Source organism: Carcharodon carcharias, chromosome 7 (genome assembly GCF_017639515.1).
Source record: "Carcharodon carcharias isolate sCarCar2 chromosome 7, sCarCar2.pri, whole genome shotgun sequence".
NCBI lineage: Eukaryota > Metazoa > Chordata > Chondrichthyes > Lamniformes > Lamnidae > Carcharodon > Carcharodon carcharias.
In genome coordinates, this window is record NC_054473.1 from 63,800,461 (window position 1) to 63,821,621 (window position 21,161).

Sequence of the window (21,161 nt, forward strand, 5' to 3'; positions counted from 1 at the left end):
TGGAGAAGTGCCCGGGTACGTCCTGTGCATAAAAGCTTTAAAAATTCAATCCGGCTGATTACCACTCCACCAGTCTACTTTCAACCATATATGAAGTGATAAATGATGTAATTGACAGTGCTATCAAGTGGCATTTATTCAGCAATAACCTGCTCATCAATGCTCAGTTAGGGTTCTGCCAGGACCACTCAGCTCCAAGCCTCAATCCAGCCTCGGTCCAACCATGGACAAAAGAGCTGAATTCCAGAAGTCAGGTGAGAGGCCCTGCCTTTGACACCAAGGCAGCATGTGACCAAGTGTAGCACCAAGGAGCCTGAGCAAAATGGGACTCGGTGGGGGTGAAGACTCTACACCTAGCATGAAGATGATTCTGGTTGTTGGCTAATCATCAATCATCTCAGGACATCAATGCAGAAGCTCCTCAGGGTAGTCAATAGAAGAGTTTGATGGCCCTAAGCATTTCTTTAAAAGCTTAGTTCTGAAGAAATAAATGCTTTTATGCTGACTGGAGATGCTAGGTGCATCACAAATGGCCCTAGGTTTTACAAAAACACATTTGTTATTGTTAGCAAAGTGTGGGAAATAACACAAGTTGCCTCCAGCTTTGTCTCTCATCTCCTTGTGTCTGTGGTAATGCTTGAACTCTTGAAAGTCATTGAAGCATAACCAACTAAATTCCTTTTACTAATTCTCAGAATTAAGCTTTAATTGTTATACTGAAACTTAACATTAAGATTGCATTTATAGTTTTTAGTATAGTTTTATTTATTTAGTCTTATTTCCTATCAATTAGAATTGCAAAAACTATGTTAAAAGCTAAATTTTAATTACACTTGGAACTCATTATCCTTGAAATCCTGATTTTCATAATCGCCATGCAGCCACCAAGATAGTTTACGCTAAGGCTAACAAGTGGATAAGGGAGATCCAAAGCCTGTGTCTGAACACAGAACTTGCTGTGCCTATGACCGGATAGATTTCTCAGCAGTTCCGGTTTCTGGGGATATTCTAGATGGTTTCAGTCATTCTCATTCTAGTGGGGCCAGGAAGGACCCAAGACAGGTGTAGATGTTTCTGCAAGTAGAAGAAACTGACAATGGGCCACCCCTAGTACCCAAAGTAGAGTAACAGTGAGTGCAATTCTCACTTGCTGTTCATAAATTTGTTGTTCAGAATATTGTAACATATGTAGTGTCGCTTATGCTTAAGTAAATTTGTAACAGTTAGTAATATGGGCCTGCATCTTCCGGTTAGCAGCAATGCTGTCCACAAAGATTGTCCTGACCCGACCTGACGCTACTGTGCATTACTTCCAGGGTCTTCAAACCCTGCTGTCAGAGAAATCTGCAACACGTCGTCCCTCGGGGAGATCCATTGGGTAGTCGAATGTGGTCGGGGATATTCAGGTCAGGAGGGTGCAATCTGGTCATCGGTTGGGCGGGGTGGTGGTCGGGTGGGTTGATTGTGAACAAGGGGGGGTGGGGGTTAGTTGTGGAGTTATCCAGGTGTTAGACCAGGTTTCAAACTGTCTAACATTTCTTGGGTAACTATCAAGGTAAGTCACGTGGATCCATCTCAAGCTTCCAACTTGACCTGAGAGTCGGAGATATTCACACAGGGTCCCAGACAATGGAAAAATGTCCGTTCGAAATTTGAACTTCCCGGGCAATTCCCACTTAGGTCTACTTATCAGAATTTCCACAGGGTCCTGACTCACATCTTCTGTCATATGTCCAGTCTCTGATGATCCGGAGACCAGAAGATCGGGCCATGGAATCAACTTTGAATCATTGAACATGGGATGCCAAATTTATGACTATAAACAACAAGTCTCTCTTTTCCTGCACACTGATTAAAATTGTACCCATTGTTTTGTATTACCTTTTCTGCAATCTTCCCACCAAATTGAATCAGATTTCTTTGGTTTAAATTACATCTTCATTATGATTTGTGCATTTTACCAGTCTATGTTCTCCTGAAGTCTATTACCATCCTTCTGTTCATTACATTTTGGGTTTTGTGTCATCTGCAAAATTTGAATTTATTCATCGATCATAAAGAGCAATAGTTGTAGTGATACCTGCTGGGGAAAAGCACTGCATAATTTCCAACAACCTGAAACATAATGGTCACCACACCCTCTGCTTTCTGTCTCCCAGCCAATTTCATTTCCATGCTGTCACTGCCCATCTAAATTCTGCTAATAAGTCTATTATGTGGATATTTCACTAAATTCCAACAGCTAACTTACCTTTCATCAATCTTCTTCATTAGTCATGCAAGGACAGGAAAATGCCTACATAGAGGTAAATATTTCATTTATTGACTAAATGTGGGACAGAAAGGAAAGTTGTTTGATGAAGACTTTAATGGAACTGGGTCGAGGGTGCAAAAGGTAGATCACATTAATGAGATCTGGGAAGAAACTTAAGAAAGATCAGGATTCAGGGATGGGACTCAGAAAAACACTGGATTTGAAGGAAAAGTGGGAAAAAGTCAGAGATAGTAAATAGATGGTCACAATCTTAGTGACAAAGAATATGTGTGAGGCAGAAAGAGCAGGAGGGCATCAGAAAGCAGCTGCTGAATTTTTTTATTCTCTAAAAGGATGTGGGTGTCACTGGTTAGACCAGCATTTATTGCTCATGCCTAACTGTCCTTGGTGGTGAGCCACTTTCTTGAACTGCTGCAGTCCATGTGGTGAAGGTACACCCACAGTACTGTTAGGAAGGGAGTTCCAGGATTTTGACCCAGCGACGGTGAAGGAACAGCAATTTAGTTCTAAGTCAGGATGGTGAGTGACTTGGATGGAAACTTCCAGGTGATGGTGTTCCAATGCACCTGCTGCCTTTGTCCTTCTGGGTGGTAGAGATCACAGGTTTAGAAGGTGCTGTCGAAGGAACTTTGGCAGGTTACTGCACTGTATCTTGTAGATGGTACATCCTGCTGCCAACTGTGCATCAGTGGTGGATGGTGTGAATATTGAACAAAGAACAAAGAACAAAGAATAAAGAAAAGTACAGCACAGGAACAAGCCCTTTGGCTCTCCAAGCCTGCACCGATCATATTGCCCGTCAAACTAAAACATTTTGCACTTCCGGGGTCCGTATCCCTCTATTCCCATCCTATTCATGTATTTGTCAAGCTGCCTCTTAAACACCACTATCATACCTGCTTCCACCACCTCCTCTGGCAGCGAATTCCAGACACTCACTACCCTCTGCGTAAAAACTTGCCCCGCACATCTCCTCTAAAGTTTTCTCGTCTCACCTTAAATCTATGTCCCCTAGTAATTGACTCTTCCACCCTGGGAAAAAACTTCTGACCATCTACTCTGTCCATGCCACTTAAAATAATCATGAAGGTGGTGGATAGCATGCCAATCAAGCAGGCTATTTTGCATTGTATTTACCTTCTTCATTGTTGTTGGAACTGAACTCATCTAGACCAATGGAGAGTATTCCATCACACTCCTGATTTGTGCTTTGTTGATGGTGGACAAGCTTTGGGGAACCGGGAGGTGAGTTACTCACCATAGAATTCCCAGCCTCTGACCTGCTCTTGTAGCCATAGCATTTATATGGTTGGTCCAGTTCTGTTTCTGGTCAATGGTAATGCCAAGAATGTTAATAGTAGGGGATTCAGCAATGGTAACACTGTTGAATGTCAAGGGGAGATGGTTAGGTTCTCTCCTGTTGGAGATGGTCATTGCCTGACACTTGTGTGCTGAGAATGTTATTTGCTAATTTATCAGTCCAAGCCAGAATGTTGTCCAGGCCTTGATGCATTTGGACATGGACTGTTTCAATACCTGAGGAGTCGCAAATGTGCTGAACATTGTGCAATCATCTGTGAAGATCCCCCCCCTTCTTGACCTTATGATGGAGGAAAGATCATTGATGAAACAGCTGAAGATGATTGGTCCCATGACACTCCCCTGAGGAACTTCTGCAGCAATGATCAGAGACAGAGATAATTAACCTCCAACGACAACCACCATCCTTTGTGCTAGGTATGACACCTGCCAGTGGAGCGTTTTCCCCCTGATTCCCATTGACTCCAGTTTTGCTAGGGCTCTTTGATTCTACACTCGGTCAAATGTGGCCTTGATGTCAAGGGCAGTCACTCTTACCTCACCTCTGGAGTTCAGCTCTTTTGTTCCTGTTTGGACCATTTACAGAGAATAGGAATAATACTTGCTCCCTAATCTGATCCTGAAATGCTTGTGATTTTAGAAGAAGAGATAAAGGGTTTATAGGGCATGATGTAATAATGTCAAATCTGGTTTGTATCCTTTGTACTTAAGTGAGCAAAGATTGTGGTGATAGCTATGGGAATAACTTGAACAGAAGGGATTGAAGGTTTTGTTGGTGACAATGGCCCAAGTTTTCTCTGACCCAACAAAACTACCCATTTTCAGCCATATCTTTCGATCCTGGCTGAAGCAGAAATGGGCGTCGCAGGTGCTCCAGGCCAAGTCCAGCTCGCATAGAAAATTGGAAGCAGGAGAAGACATGTCCCCTTTTTATGACAGTATCTGCCATATTCAGGTAAGTTTTTAAAGATCAAGTCTTTTAATGAATGCATGTGGCTGAGTGAAGTGAGTGGATATTTGGGTCGGGGAGTGTACCGGGTGGCTGAGGGATAGTCGGGTAGGGCTGGGATAGTCAGTTGCTTGGAGGGCTAGTCAGGTGGTTGGGTAATAGTTGGGTCAGGTCAAGGGTTAATTGGGTGGTCAATGGGCTATCGGAGGGTGGGGTAGTCGGGTGGTTGGGAATTGATTGGGGAAAGTGGTTGGTTGTGACGCTCAGTTGAGTTACACAGCTGTTGGACGAGGTATTAAACTGTCTATCATTTCTGGATGAATATCCAGGTGTGTCCTGTGCATCTGGCCCAAGTTCTCGGCTTGAGCTCAGGGTCGGAGACATTCGCAGAGAGTCCCATGAAGTAAGGAATCAGCTCATCAGAAGTTTAAACTTCCCAGGCCATTTCAACCTAAGTTTGTGTGTCACGACTTCTGTTGGGTCCAAATGTGCATCTCCCAACATACGTCCCATCTCTGATGATCCAGAGACCAGAAGATTTGAGCAAGCGAGTTTAAGGCTGAAGATGAAACTTGTATTTTAAGCAGAGGCTTTTATGTTGGTTGGAGGAACAAGTTAGGAGTTTGAAACTGCAATTATAAACAGTTGAGGCAGATATTTTGCCAGGTGTTGTGCAAAGTAAAGTGAGGTTAAAGGAGGATGAAGGCTGTAGATGGTGAACGATAAAAGGAATTGGAACAAGATAGCCTCATCAATGATGTAAACAGGAACGGAAAGCATATGGGAAAGTTCAGTGGGAAGGGTGGAACAGTTTATACAGAGAGTAAATTTTAGAGAAGACTGGAAGAGAGAGAGTTTGTAGTATGCAGGGGAGGATATCTTGGGGAAAATGTCAAAGACAGTACACAGCAACGATTTTAAGTTAGAGATGTGAGGGCTGGTACTGAGTGACATGCTTGAAAAAGGAGACAATGCCAAATGTGTAGAGGGACAGCCAAAGTGTAACTTGTTGATAAAGGACATGTAACCGCTATGATATGGTGTGACAGATGAAAAATAAAGCCCAGTGCAGACATATATATTTAAATTGATAATAAAACTAGAACAGCATCCAATTAGGTATAGAACAGGATTGGCAACTAAATCTTGCATAGTAGAATACATTTAGTAAAGAACGTGAAGAAAAGAGGGGAGATGGATTTGCCTTACTGGTTGAAGGTAAAATGATGGCGATAGAAGAAAAAGGATATAAGCAGCAGTAAGATAGACAAACAATCCTTCCAGGTTAAACAATAACAAAGGATCCATCACTCCAACAGGGTGACCCAATCACGGAAGGGAATTGGAGAAAGAAATATATAGGCAAATTTGTAAAATGAGTGGCAGGCATAGAATAATAATCTTGGGAGATTTCAATTATCCCCCAAATAAACTGACAGATAAGTAGTGAAGGAGAAAATGAAATCAAGTTTTTATGGTGTATACAGGACTCCTTTATCACTCAATATATAAATCCAACAAGAAAAGAATCACTGTTGGATCTTGTTCTGGGGAATGAACCAGAACAGACTGGAGAAGTAAGAATAGGAAATCATGTTAACATGGTTAACTATTTTGTGTACAAGTGTTAAACATATGGTATAACTTTATAGCAAAGTTTGACTAAGAATGCAATCATATATGTTGTTTTCTGATTCATATTCAGAAAATATTACCAATACTGAATTTATGACAAAATGAATTGCACTAGAATAAAATACAAGGACATATGTCTAAAAGTGTGCCAAACACCAGAGAATAGGCTGCAGTTTTTTTTTTATTTTCATATATGCTATCAATGCCCGTAACCATAGAAAATTCTATGCTTAGTTTCATTAAAGCATTACACAAGTGGTTTAAAATTGATTTGTTGCCATCAATAGAACTGGAAAAGCTTCATAAACAAAGTCTTACGAGTGATTGAATATAATTAATATCCTTGGAACCAAAATCAGTTAAAATTGTTCCATGATTGTTTAAAACAGTTCTACTGTTGTTTAAAATAGTTTTCAGGAATGGATTTATCATATTACAGAATTAGAAAAATATCACAGCTAAACAGACAAGATTGACCTACCCCTGACTTCTAACATACTGGTTGTAGTGCCATTGCCTAATATATTAGTTGCCCAACAAGTATAGAATCCTCCATCTTCCCGCTGGACATCCTTTATTTCCAAAGTGCCATTTTTATGCACAAAATAATTCTGGCCCTCAAGTGCAGTTTCCATGTCTTCCTTTAACCTAGAGGAAAACAAAGTCAGAAATGATCATATTAAATTAGAATGTATAAACTGTATAAATACATAAATGATTCAGAGGTTACAATATATTTTCAAACAGAATTAACAGTAGATTAGTGTAATGTTCATGTTCTTTGCGAATAAGCAAATTCTTACCAAAATACTGTAGGTGAAGGAGAGCCAAATACTTTACAGTGCAGATGAGCTATTTTTCCTTCAACTGCAATATACTTCTGATCATCAGGGGTCAGCATCATTGGTGCAAGATCTGTTGATGAATATCAGTAAGAATTAAAAATAAACGCATTGTATAATTCTGCTTATTCAGTGGGTGCCGGGGACTTTGAGTGTTTGAAGCTTGACTTTACATCAATAATTTTCTTAACCATTTATCATTACCACGCTAATATTCCTCGGAACTCTGACAGGCTAAATTAGTATTGCCTTCAGTACTATAGTTCAGACAATGTGACGCTTAAAATTTATGGTTAAGAAGACATATGAAGATGTGGTCTTAGGGGCTTGCAAGCAACTCAGTTTGGGGGGGGGGGGGTGCTCCTATCAACCAATGACCTCATGGCTTTCTAACCTGGTGGCTCACCTGTCAGTGGAGTAACGGCAGTGTTTGGGAAAGCAATCGAGTGGGACTGTTCAGATGTCAAGAGCAGTGCACACAAGTCAGCTGATTTGCTAGACACAAACTTCATAGAATCACAGGAAACTTGAGTCAGTTGAACGAGCTGACTCTAATCATATATTACTATCAAGAAAAGAAGAATCCCTATCTATCAACTTGTCTCAATGCTGCTTCATCCACCCTCCATGGAAGAGTACAATTAAGTTTACAGTGACTGCTGTGAAGTGCCACTGAAACAACAGTTCAGCCAAATAGAAAACTATACTGCGATATACTGATTGTGTATCAATCATTTAATATGAATCTGAGATTTAAAAAAGGAGCTGGACACATTTACACTTTCTTGTTACCAAAAAAAAAGTTATGCAGCAGTCTGAACTGTTCAAATGGGTGTGGTTCCTACTGGAAGCCTGAAAACTCTAAACTGCTCCTAATCACTGCAATATGGAATCTAAAAGTTCCTAAAGTTAGCAAATGTTGCTCAACTCTGCCTTCTGTTTCCTTCCCAATTTTATTGTGATGGCTCAAATCAACAGTACTTTTTCAGAATGGGCCCCAGATTATTTAAAAACTGTGCTTAGTTGCTCAAAATCTGTTCTGAAGAAGAACATTTTCATTCAGATATGTGAAAGACCATTGAAATTTGACTCAGTTCCAACATCAAAGTGACTCGTCACAATTTTCAGGCTCCATGAAACAAAGGCATATTTGGCCAGTAAAGTGAAACAATTTATCTAATTAGCAACTTTCTGAGGATCATAAGCATTAAGTAATTTCATGCATACATTCAAATTAGCTTTCAAGGTCGTTCAACATCAGATTTTATTGGTTATTAAGATTTTAACAATGTATTTTTACCTTTTAATCAAACAAGGTATGAAATTTATTCAACTAATGTTAAATTTTATACTAATTCCAGGCAACATTTTTATATGCATGCAACTTTTGACCACTGCAGAAGTTAAAAATAGAATGATTTAGCAGGTATCCAAGCTGAGTTTGTAATTTATATCAAATTCCATGGGTACTATGGCTCTTTTGCTGGTAATTATCTTCCAACTCACAAGATAACATGCATGCCATCAGCTATTTAGATCAATGTCCAAGATACAAAAAAGTTCAATAAAGGCAGTGCTTGCAAGGTGAAGATGGTGAGAGATTCAGCAGAATTGGAGACTCGTTTTGAGAAGGAAAGATTGGTATCATTCAGAAACATTGTAAAATCCATAAAATTGTACATTTTGCTTTGAAAGTAACTTTCCAGGTGTCCTATCCATGATTTGAACTATCATCCCATTAATTAACATTTTTTATTGCGAAGGATTTCCTGATGAACTAAACTCCACAATGTTTTCATAATTTTGCAAATTAAATATATGATGAATTATACGGCACATTTCAGAGTGCTAATTTGGTAGCAAATCATCAGAACAATGTTCAAGAAGCATTTTAATAACTTCTGAAATAGAGAAAAAACAGAATTATCATTCAAAATTATACACAATTATTACACTCTTTCCGTGCTGTACTGGCATCATCAAGTCATTTCTAAAAACATTGCTGAGAGAAGGTTTCCACTTTTTTCTCCAAATATAGATGCAGCTATGTGAACTTTTATGTAATACTTTAATAAAATAGCAGTCATGCAAAATGTTAAGTATCAGTCAACTTTTATTCAAAGTAATTTAAGACTTCTCTGGAAGGTGCACTATGGGACCCCTTGGAAGTCCCAACGCAGTAACTCCGTAGAAATTGCCCAGGAAGTCTGAACTTGTGATGGGCAACTCCTCTGTTCCTAGGACCTTCTGAAAAATTCTCCAACGCTGAATTAGAGTCGGAGATTCAGACAGTTCCGATTTACTTACTTGGATGGCTACCCAAAAAAATGTGAGACAGAAAAATCCTAGGCTAACTCCTGGGTAACTGCAGAATTGACCAACCCCCTGCAACCCCCCAATCACTCAATCTAACAATCCCCCACCGGTCCCCCAACCCCTCTGACTACCTTTGCCAAACCCCAGACTATCCCCCCGACCTGATTTGCCCCCACTACCCAACTCTCCCGATTACCCCTTGATCTGACCCAACATCACCACCTGTCTCCCTCCCCGTCTGGCCCCCACTGTCTCCCCAACTTCCCCCTGACCTCTTAACTCCCCACTGACCCGACCTCACCGCCCAACCCAGCTGCCACCCTACTTCTTACCCACTTACTTTACCCACCCTACCCCCTTACCTCACCCACCCTACCCGCTTACCCCACCCACCTTACCCCTTACCCGCTTACCTTCTCTCCATAGCTTTTCAAAGCAGCTTTGGGACAATTAAACTCTTTACTTAGCAGAATATGGCAGCTCATACTGTAAAAAGGGGACATGCCTTCTGCACAAATTTCCTTTGCTGGTGTCTCCAGGGTTTCATGCACTGAGTCAGTTTGGAAGAATCATCCAGTGGAAGATTACTCAGAAAAATCAGAGGAAGGTAAGGAGGTAATTATTTTTGTCTGATCAGAGTCGGAAATAGGGGTTTTGATCCTGATCAGAAGATTTGGGCCCATGTTTGGCTTAACATGTACAATAAGCAAATCAATCATTCAAAATTGATACTCACTCAGGACATTGACAATCGCGTTGGCAAGAATGGATCCATGCTCATTGGAAGCTTCACACTGATAGATGACACTGTCGTTCAGCTGCAGATTTGTGAGAGTGATAACACCTTGAGAAACCTTGCGATTAATGGCAGGTTTTGACTCTGTAATACATAAAATGTCTTTCTTATTAACAGTCATCAATTTTGTTACAAAGCAATTTTCATTTTATACTGCTATTGATTTCTGGTGACAAGGAATGGTGAGGGAATATACTGCATTCAGCAACTTCAATTAGTTCTAGGGAAGGTGTCAAGGAGGTGGTACAACTGAAACATGAAAGCACCTTCTTAGTTCATCAGTTTCAATCCATAAGAGCTACACCCAGAATCTTTTTCCAGTGTTGCAGTCCTTTAATAACTGAACACATTTTGTTCAAGGTTTCGAAGTATTTTTCCCTGCCTTGTGATATAAATCATCTGTTCCGATGTTGTAGGAAACTGATCCTTGTCAAAACAATTGGAACAAAATCTGCATATAGTAGGCAAGGTCCAGGTTTCAGCTTTAAAATGCATTTAACTTCTCAACCCTCTCCAACAACCACACACATCCCCCACACCATGTCTGAACATACAGTGTAGCTCTACCCCGCATGGAAATCATACAGATTAATCGCTAGAACCCTGCATAATACTCCTACCATCTTCAATAGTACAGGAACTGAAAAAAATCCTACAGAAATAATAGTAACCTCTGGTTGGCCTAATTTTCACTGGCATTTGTTTTTTTTTAAAGAAAAGCTTTCTTATGCAACTCTACAGAATAATCTGTATTGGTTTATCCAGCCTCTGCCATATCTGTTGCTGGATGAAGATTCATTTCAATCATGATGATTGGCCATTAACAACAGGTTCAAGGACGATAACAATCTAGAGGAAATCCACTGCCCTGCTTGAGGCTACTAAGCAGAGAAAAATACAAGTCAATGCAATATCTACATTTAATAGTGTGAAATAAATCCAAGCAATTTGAAGGAAAGCCAAGTCTCATTGTTATCAAGATCAAGTAGACTGTCCTATGGATGACTGAGATGGAGAGGGAAGGAAGGGGGAGAGAGAGGGAGAAAGCAGGTGGGAGAGGCAGAGGTTAGGGGAAAGTGGGAGTGGAGGAGGGGGAAAGGGGAAGGAGAGAGAAAAGGGATGAGGAGGGGAAGAAAAAGGGAGGGGGAGAAACCAGCCTTGTATGCCGAGATTGCATTGGATTTTTTGAACTATTATTGCATTTTTTTAAGCAAACAGACATTTATTTTCCTCTTACATAATTAGACATTGGATCCAGCCAGGTTGAATTAAAAAGGGGCTGTAAAATTTGGCTGCATAGCACACATAATTTTGGCACTATGGGTGCTGTTTCAGATTGCAGAATATCCATATCGTGTGCAGCACTTCTGGTGCAGGCCTTGCTGAACAGGCCTTGGTAAAAATGCATAGAGTTTGTGCCAGCAGTATGCAGAGTAGGCAGATTGTGGTTTCAGCCAGTGTGTATCACTGATGTGGGTGGCACAGTGGTGTAATAGTTAGTGCTGCTGCTTTGCAGCTCCAGAGACCAAAGCTCGATCCTGACCTCAGGCCTCTGTGTGGAGTTTACACGTTTTCCCCATGACTGCGTGGGCTTCCTCTGTTTTCCTCCCAATGTCCAAAGACGAGGTGGATTGGCTACAGTAAATTGCCCCTTAGTGTGTGTGTGTGTGTGTGTGTGTGTGTGTGCGTGTGTGTGTGAGTGTGTGCTCTGTGATGGACTGGCATCCTGTCCTGGGTGTACCCTGCATAGTGCCGATTGCCTGTCATGATAGGCTGTGACTTCCTGTGACCTTGAATTGGAGTGGCTCTGCAAAAGTGAGTGAGTGTATCACTGATTTGATGTAAACCTCAATGTTCCAGCTAATGTCTTCTCTTAACCTTATGCAGCAAGACACATGTTCAGCAGCAGAAGGACCACACCACCCACCCCTGATTTAAAGGAATCATCAGTTACTTTCATGTTAGTTGCTGATTGATTTCTACTCAGTTAACACATGTGTTTGGTGGTTTGTACTGCCATGTGAAGTCTGGTGGCATGTGGAAGGCCTTGGTTCTGACTTCAAAATTTTTTGCTCAGAGCACATGCTCCATACAGGGGTGTAGTAGTTTCTATCCTCCTTCATCTGCAGCATGGCAGGCAGAATGAACAGAGGTAGAACACAGGAGGGCAAGCTGCTGGAAGAAGGAGTGGGGGGGGTCCTCAGCAGGAAGCCATATCCACCATGGATCTTCAGGGAGTAAATCTCGAATCCAGTGAGGAATAGTGCATTTGATCTCCCTGCTACACAAAGGATGTTCTCATTAAATCTGTCAAATCTCACTGCCCAAAGTGCAGCCTTGGAGCAGGGTGAGGACAGCATTGTCAATTGCTATGAACATTACGGTAGCCATAAGCCTCTGTGTGTCAGCCTCCTTTCAGACTGGAGCAGGTGATATTTGTAAAATCTCCCAGTTCGCCATTGATTATTGGGTAAGAAGGTATCTGAGACTCTGAATGAAAAGAGATCCGAGGTGAGGTGACAGTGACTGCGCTTGATATCAAGGCAGCATTTGACTGAGTGTGGCATCAAGGAACTCTGACAAAACTGAAGTCAACAGGACACAGGGGACTCCAACCCTTCATTGGTTGGAGTCACACCTAGCACAAAGGAAAATTGTTGTGGTTATTGAAGGTCAATTACCTCAGTTCCAGGATAATACCGCAGGGGTTCCTCAGGGTAGTGTCCTAGGCCAAACCAACTTCAGCTGTTTCATCAATGACATTCCCTCTATTGTAAATTCAGAAGTGGGGATGTTTACTAAAGAGTACACAAAGTTTAGTACCATTCATGACTCCTCAGATACTGAAGCAGTCCTCAGCTACTGAAGCAGCCTGCATCCATATGCAGCAAGACCTAGTCAACATTCAGGCTTGGGCTGATAAGTGGCAAGTGACATTCAAGCCACACAAGTGCCAGGCAATGACCATCTCCAACAAGACAGAATCTAACCATCGCCCCGTGCCGATCAATGGCTTTACTATCACTGAATCCCCCACTATCAACATTCTGGGGTTACCATTGACCAGAAACTGAACTGGACTAGCCATATAAAAACTGTGGCTACAAGGGCAGGTCAGAGGCCAGGACTCCTGCAGCGAGTAGCTCACTTCATGACTCCCCAAAAACTTTCCACCATCTACAAGGCACAAGTCAGAAGTGTGATGGAATACTCTCCACTTGCTTGGATAAGTGCAGCTTCAACAACATTCAAGAAGCTTCACACCATCCAGGACAAAGCAGCCCGCTTGATCAGTACCCTATTCACCACCTTAAACATTCACTGCCTCCACCACCTGCCTCAGTGGCAGCAGTGTGTACCATCCATAAGATGTAATGCAGCAAATCAACGAGGCTCCTTTGACAGCATCTTCCAAACCCACACCCTCTACGACCTAGAAGGACAAAGGCAACATACACATGGGGACACCATCATCTGCAAGCTTCCCTCCAAGCCACTCACCATCCTGACTTGGAACTATATTGTCATTCCTTCAGTGGCACTGGGTCAAAATCCTTGAACTTCCTTCCTAACAGCACTGTGGATGTTCCTACACCACATGGACTGCAGGGGTTCAAGAAGGCAGATCACCACCACCTTCTCAAGGGCAACCAGGGATGGGCAATAAATGCTGGCCTAGCCAGTGACACCCATATCCTGTCAAAGAATTTTTTAAAATCCTTCTTTCTCACCAGTGAGAAACAGGCAGGGTGAGCATGCAGTATCATCAGGTTTGCAGATTTCCCCATGGTTCAGGGTGCCATTGATAGTGTGCTTTATTATTGCCACATATAAATTCAGAGTTGTGTCACAACGGGAAAGGATTTCACTCCCTCAATGTCTGACTAGTGTACGAACATTATCAATGCCTCATGTGGGTCAATACCCGGTATCCTGGAAGCAGTCATGTAGCTTCAGTCTGCATCAGTCCACTGTCAACTCCATCTTGGCCTTCATGATAAACCAGAGGGGAGCTACCAGGTGACGAAGTCTATCCACTGGCCACCTGGCTGATAGGGGAAACATGCATATAACGAATGCCATGCTGCCAGGCAAAGCTGGAATGTAATGGGCTCCCCATGGCATGTTTGGTGTCAGGGAGGGCATTAAATCAGGTGGGAACTTCCCGCCTACACCCCAATTAAGTCTGATGAAGCCTTATTCAGTTGCCACTGGTATTTACCCAATGGCGGGTGGGGAGCTCGGGACGTGGAAAGCACAACAAGCAAACATATGTAAGGTTGCTTGCCGGCTCCGAGGTGGGGGTCTGTCATTCAAAGACACTCCACTCTTGCTGCTGACCCTTCTCCATCCCCTCTCCCCTGCAACCCCCCACCCCACAAAACCCCTCCCACCATCTGCTGGTGTCTGGGTCCATCCACAATCCTAGGCTTTGGGTGAGTGGTGTACTGGCAGCAGCCACTGCCTGTCCAGTGGCGCTGCAGTTTAATAGAGCTGCTGGCCTTTGATTGGCCTTTAGCTCTCAGTGGGTGGGTCTTCTGCTTGTGGGGGTCCCTGATTCTGGAGTAGGCCTGCCGCTGGCCTATCAAGTGCCTGAGTGACACTTAATTAGGCAGGGCTTCCCTAAGAGGAGTGATGTGGAGCTCTCACTGGCTCTCAAGCTGGCAGGCAAGACCCCCATTTCCTCCACTAAATACTACCAAAATTTTCATCAAGCAGACAACTGAGACACTTCAGCAATACTTTCACTGCCTGGGCCACTCTGAAGGGGTCTGATGCTTCCTGCACAATTTGAGGGGAGACTGTGGTGTAGTGGTAACGTTGTTGGCTGAGTAATCCAGAGACCCAGGCTAATGCTCTGAGGACATGGGGCCAAATCCCTCCATAGCAGCTGGTGAAATTTGAAGACAGTTAATAAATCTTGAATATAAAACTAATCTCAGTCATAGTGTCTATGAAACTATCATTGATTGTTCTAAAGAAAAAACCCATCTGCCATCCTTACCTTACCTGGTCTGGCCTACATGTGACTCTAGACCCACAGCAATGTTGTTGACTCTTAATTAGCCTCCAAAATGGCCTAGCAAGCCACTCAGTTCAAAGGCAATTAGGGCTGGGTAACAAATGCTGGGCTTGTTAGCAAAACCCACATCCCATGAAAGAATCTCTCCATCACAAGGCATGGCTCTTGCCATCAGTTTATGGTAAGCAGTTGAAGAGGAGCAAGCAAAGGAGGGGAGGAGATAACCAATTCATCCTCTTCCTGTCTGGCTGCCTATTATCAGCTCATTCTATTGCCACACCTGTGAATGCAACCTTAATTCCCTATTCACCAACAATTCCACATATCACCATCCCTCTGTCACTGACTATCACAGTGTCCACTTGGTCAGAATGCTGAAATAAAAGCCACCGTGAAACAAACATTCCAAACAAACTTCATAAATCAAACATCAATTTTCTATATAAAAGTCAACTAATCCCCTTGCGCATTTCCGAGTGTCTGTATTCCGAGTGCCTTTGCCTGTCCTAGTTCTCCTGTGCAGTGATATCCCAGTAGCTGCAGAATAGCTTGCGGGAGGTTGTTGACTTTCACTGGGAGATGCCACAGATGATCTTGCAGCACAATCTCAAGCAGCCCTGGCTTACAGGATCCATCTTAGGACTGCACCACATTGGCATGACAGCAACAGCCTGGCCAGCTGGCGAGTTCACTGGTGGAGTGGCAGTGGTATTAAAACTAACACTATCACCCTCTGAGAGAATAGCAGGTTCATACTCCACAATATCAGAGACAGTCCCCTGGGCCAGCACCTCTGCTGTCCCAGCAACGCGTTGGAGGATAGATTGCTGGACTGCATGGCAGGTTCAGACACTGGGAGACTCCTGCTTGTGCTGCAATGGAAGCTAAGACATCAGTCATCAGATGCTGCATCATGGTTGGATCCGCAAGTGTGCTAAAAAAGTTGGTCACCACTTTTGCATTGAAAAGGATGGGTTCCAAGCTCTGCACAAAGCTCTGTGTCAAGTTGGTGCCAGACTCTTCCATATTCCTTGACAGTGACTGCAGGCTTTCTGGCAGGCCTGCCATTAAAGCAAGCATTTCAACGTACATACCTATCAGCCTTTTTCTGTTAGACGCCAGATCAAAGTTCTTGTTTGCATCCTCTACAACACACATCATAAGAGACTTCACTCTCTGGGTGTGGGGCTTGCAGAAGTGTTAAGTGTATACGGATGAGCTGGGGGTATCTAAATGTTAAGTTTGAGTCATGGTTAATAGAGGTTGTTGGGAAATGAATGATAGCATATCCTGCCTTGGGCAGTGTCTGAGGCTAGTGAGATAGTTGGTGGGATATGATGCTTGAAGATGTATGTACCAACTTGACTATTCATGTTGGGCCACTAAACTTCTTGCAGCACCAAACCCAGGCCCTCAGTGCACTCCTGGCATTGACCACTACAGCTATCTTCTCCTACTGCTTTCTAAGAGTGTGTCTGTAGGACTGTACAAGTCGCTTGATTCCAATCAAACGAACTGTCTTTCTAAGCAGATAGTATGAAGCCTGAAACAAAAACAAAAATAACTGGAAAAACTCAGCAGGTCTGACAGCATCTGCGGAGAGGAACACAGTTAACGTTCATCTCTGAGTTCAGTTCTGTGGAAGAGTCATACGGACTCGAAATGTTAACTGTGTTCCTCTCTGCAGATGCTGTCAGACCTGCTGAGTTTTTCCAGCTATTTTTGATTTTGTTTTGGATTTCCAGCATCTGCAGTTTTTTACTTTTATCTTAGTATGAAGCCTGTATCTCTGAGAAGGAGATCAGAGATGGCATGTTCAGCATTTTTTTTTAGCCTTTTAGATTATATTACCAATCATGAAGCATAAAGAGTAGTCACTGAGCATCAGAGGTATGAAGGTGGATTGGAGACATTTAGTTTCAGAGAGATGATGGTCAGTACTAAATGTTGATACTTTGCAATAAGAGGGCAAACTTAAAGCAATGGGCTTCAGATGTATCAAGGTGCTTTCCTGGGCCACTGGAGGTCGGTTCATGGGCAGGCAGGGTGGAATAGTTCAAGAAAGTGAGGTCGGTCAGGGTCCTGATTTGGTTCTGCCCTCTGCCAGGGCAGAGAGTGAGAACAAAGGAGAGCAGGATCTGTTGATCTGGCAGGTAAGTAATTTGGAATTTGTTGAGATTGTTAGGAAGCCACTTAAGAGGCCATTTAGCACTGAATCATGGACTTCCTAGTCATGGAAGTTGTTTCCCCCCCTGCCAGCAATTCATCAGGTTCACTAAGGCGAGTGTACAGTGAGAAGAGATTACTCGTGATACTGACAAGCTGTGAAAGCTTTGATTAGTTACATTAAAGAGCTCTAGCCATGGCCACTGAGAGATTGCTGTTCAAAGCACTTCTTCTCAGTGTGTGCTTTCACAGGTGATTTCTAATTCTTAGAAGACACTTCACCCATCGGTATATCACCCATCTTCAGATGCACTTCCCAGCTGCCAAAGGTCAGAGTGACACAGGAGCAGCTAATGTAGCTCCATCATCCACCTTGGCTAAGGGGGAAGGGCAGGGGTTCAGCATCATCAACTGCTCCTGTAGGAGCAGGAGCAATACTAGCAGTAGCATCAGCTGCCTTTTCCTCAGCCATATGTCCTGCCACAAGACAGAGGGGATGGACACTAAGATCCAGCTGGAAAGAGGCGAGACCCCTCATACAGTCTGCAGGACCAGAGTAAGCTTACTTGACATATCTGAGCACCAGTGCCTCAGGAAATTCAGGCTCTCCCAGCAGGTCACTGCTGACATTTGTAGCCTCCTGGCAAAAGACAGTGTCATCGGTAGACACACATTACCAGTGGGCAGGGAGGTGCCTGTCACTGAAGTAGAGCTGCAATGTATGTTGCCCTGAGGTGTGCTGTACAGAAGAATGTTGGACAAGCCAGACTGTTGGCATTGGACCCTGATACACCACTCACCTTTCCTGCCCTCCTGAGGTCCTAGATCCTCTTGTCATGCTATCATCAGGTTACAGGCACCACACTGTTGCTGTTGACTTCCTTGATCCCTATTCATGTTTCCCAACAACAGGAGTCAAAGGCCAGCCTACCCAACCAAGGAGACATGACCACAGATCCCTCAACAGGACCTTCAGGTAAGAGTGAGACGCTCAGAGAGCAGCCTTCCAGGTCTCCTCTCCGTTCCTATCGGAATCCTGATTTACCTCATGATTGAATGGGGTCTGCTAACTACAGGTCCTAGCATGCCCCAGCAATTTCCACACTTGCGTAGATCAGGAGTGGGTGTGCATGCACAGTCTGTGCATTCGGAATTCTTCGGGCTGAGGACAAGGGGCCTGTGTGCCTGTGTGAAGATCGCAGGACCCAGGTGCTGCGTACCATATCGAGAGGAGTCACAGACAACGAACAGGGAGAGGACCCATAAAGAGAGAGAGAGAGCTGGGGAACAAGTCACTGGGAGGAGACCATCACCAGAAGAACCCATCGGGTATACGAGCAATGAAAAAGGCTCCAAACAGTAAAAGTGCTGCTGTTGGCAGGCTTCAGGTCATAAGGGCTCGGGAGAAGCCCAGAAGATCTGAGAAGGCAGCAGAAGGTTGGTAATTCTGTGCTGTGGGCCTTCAGGACAAAGGTGACCCTTTGAAGTAATGTTCTGCTCGGTGCAACCAAAGAGTTGAAGTCGTGCTTATGAGTTGATGTTAGAGTGTAGACTCGAGAATCTAGGGGAACAGGATCTCGGGCGATGAGATTGAAATTGTGAGGTGAGACAGCCTGTGTCGGAGCGAATTTTGGAGAGAATTCCAAGGTGAGATCTTTGAAGGTGAAGACTGGAATCCCTCATGAGAGAGACAGAGTTTCAAAGAGATTGTTTGACTGATAGTGCTTACTAACATCTGGTTGGGTTGCTGAGGAATCCGTGGGATCTGTCTGAGTCACATTTACCATTTATTGTGTAGTACAGAGTGTTCAACCACAGTTTGCCTGTTTGTCACATGTACTACACGTTAATTCTGAATGTTAAAGAATAAGATAGATATTGTATATTGTTTTATATTTCTGACTTCATATAGTAAAGTTTACTTTGTTTGTTCAAAAGGAACTTGGAATCTTGTGGCTTTATTCTCTGAGCAAGTATCTTCGATCTTAAACTTTGTTTACTTTAAACAAAAAGTTACTGGTCACTAACTGGATCATATCAAACATTTGGGGGTCTGGTCCAGGATTATAACATTATGATTTCTACAACCTGAAAAATCCAAGTGCTGGTGAGCTTTTCTGAAACATGCTATGATCCCTTTGAGTAGAAATCCTTTCTTTAGCAGAATGGCTGCATCATCCTGCATACCTTCCTTCATTGGTTGGCTAAGAGGTGGGCTTTTAATTGGTTTATAAAAGCAGAAAGTGCCGGAAAAACTCAGCAGATCTGGCAGCATCTTTGGAGAGCAAAATAGAATTAACCAACAAAGAAGATTAGATCACTGACCCAATGTGGAAGTTGACTGATGAAGAAGAGCTGGCGACGAGCAACAGAGACTAGGAAAAGAACACTGAGCACAGACAAGAAGGCGATGAGAAGTAAAGACACTGGAAAAGGCCATGAAGAAGAGCTGCAGAAGGGACAAGCAAGGATGGATAGAGTTAAAAGGCAGGGAGGCACAAGATGCAGCAAATCAGCATTTCAAAATGCTGCACAGGATCGTATGGGAACTGCCTGGTGCAGGAAGTAACAACACCGTACCAATTAAGGACATGGACATCAGGATGCTACTGGCGGACGAGAAGCAGGTGATGAGTTGAGTGGAACTTTTTCAGGAAACCCTCAACCAGCCCAACCCCAGCTCCACGTTTGAGTTCAATGACAGCACCGCACATCAGCAGCTGAAGGTCAACCTGGGAGAAATTGCTATATCAGAGGTCCCAAGAGCCATCAAGAACCTGAAGGACAAGACACTTGGGATTGATGGGATACTAGCAGAGCTGTTGAAACATGGCAAGATCACTGTCTTGAGCAAGAGCTCATGGACTTCTTCAAGAAGATCTGGACTGTGAAGTATATCCCGGATGACTGGAAGTGAGGGGTAATTGCTAAGCTTCAAAGAAAGGGAACCTCAACAACTGCAATAGCTTGAAGGGCATCACTCTGCTGCTGGTACCTGGTGAGGTCTTCAGTATGGTGCTCCTCAAAAGATTGAAAACAGAAGCAAACAGAACCCTTCATGAAGAACAGGCAGGTTTCCTGAGTTAACGTTTCGAGTCCAACTGGACTCTTCCTCGGAACTTCAGACATGTGATCTGAAAAAGAGCCATATTGAACTCGAAACGTTAACTCTGTTTCTCTCTCCACAGATGCTGCAGGACCTGCTGAGTTTTTCCAGCACTTCCTGCTTTTATTTCAGATCTCCAGCATCCACAGTATTGTGCTTTTATCTTATTTGGTTTGTTCTGCTAAAGATTAACCACAAAGCGTGCATATTGAGGAGCTGAGTTCTGAACCCGGAAATGGACCTCTGTTGCAGCAGAGATGAAGAAGGTCAGATTCCACCCATGAAACCGGATTCTAAGCAACCAGCATCAGAAGTGTATGAGAATATTCCAAAGCTGTGGTGAAATATTGGATGTGTTTCCTGATAGACATGCACTCCAATCCACACATTTTTCCTGTAATTATTCATCATCAAGACCAGGAGTAACTCCCCTTTTACCTCTTTCTGATCATTATGATAGATTACTTTTTAACATTAATCTTGATTCTGTTTTTAAATAATATTTTTTTTCCTTTTGTCTGCAAATGTTTCTTACCGTTCAAAGGTTTCCCATTCACTTTCCATTGAACTCGTGGTTGTGGCTGACCACCTACTTCACATTCTAATTCAGCATTTTCCTCAGAAAAATATACTTTACTTCTGGGTTTTTTAATCCAGTAAGGGGCAGCTGTTAAAAAGTTGGAAATTAAAAGGAGTGTGAAAAAATTATAATTATTATTTTCATTTTTCATTT

General features: G+C 43.1%; 1 protein-coding gene across 9 annotated transcripts in view; it reads right to left on the bottom strand.

Annotated features, from left to right (window-relative positions):
- Positions 1–21,161, bottom strand: part of chl1b (cell adhesion molecule L1-like b) — a 727,052-nt gene that overhangs the window by 414,665 nt on the left and 291,226 nt on the right. For all 9 annotated transcript variants that reach the window (XM_041191219.1, XM_041191221.1, XM_041191227.1 and 6 more), the window contains 4 exons: positions 20,964–21,095; positions 10,074–10,217; positions 6,983–7,094; positions 6,661–6,827 (listed from right to left, as the gene is read on the bottom strand). In XM_041191219.1, coding sequence (XP_041047153.1) covers positions 6,661–6,827; positions 6,983–7,094; positions 10,074–10,217; positions 20,964–21,095 — 555 coding nt within the window. The remainder of the gene's footprint in view (positions 1–6,660; positions 6,828–6,982; positions 7,095–10,073; positions 10,218–20,963; positions 21,096–21,161) is intronic.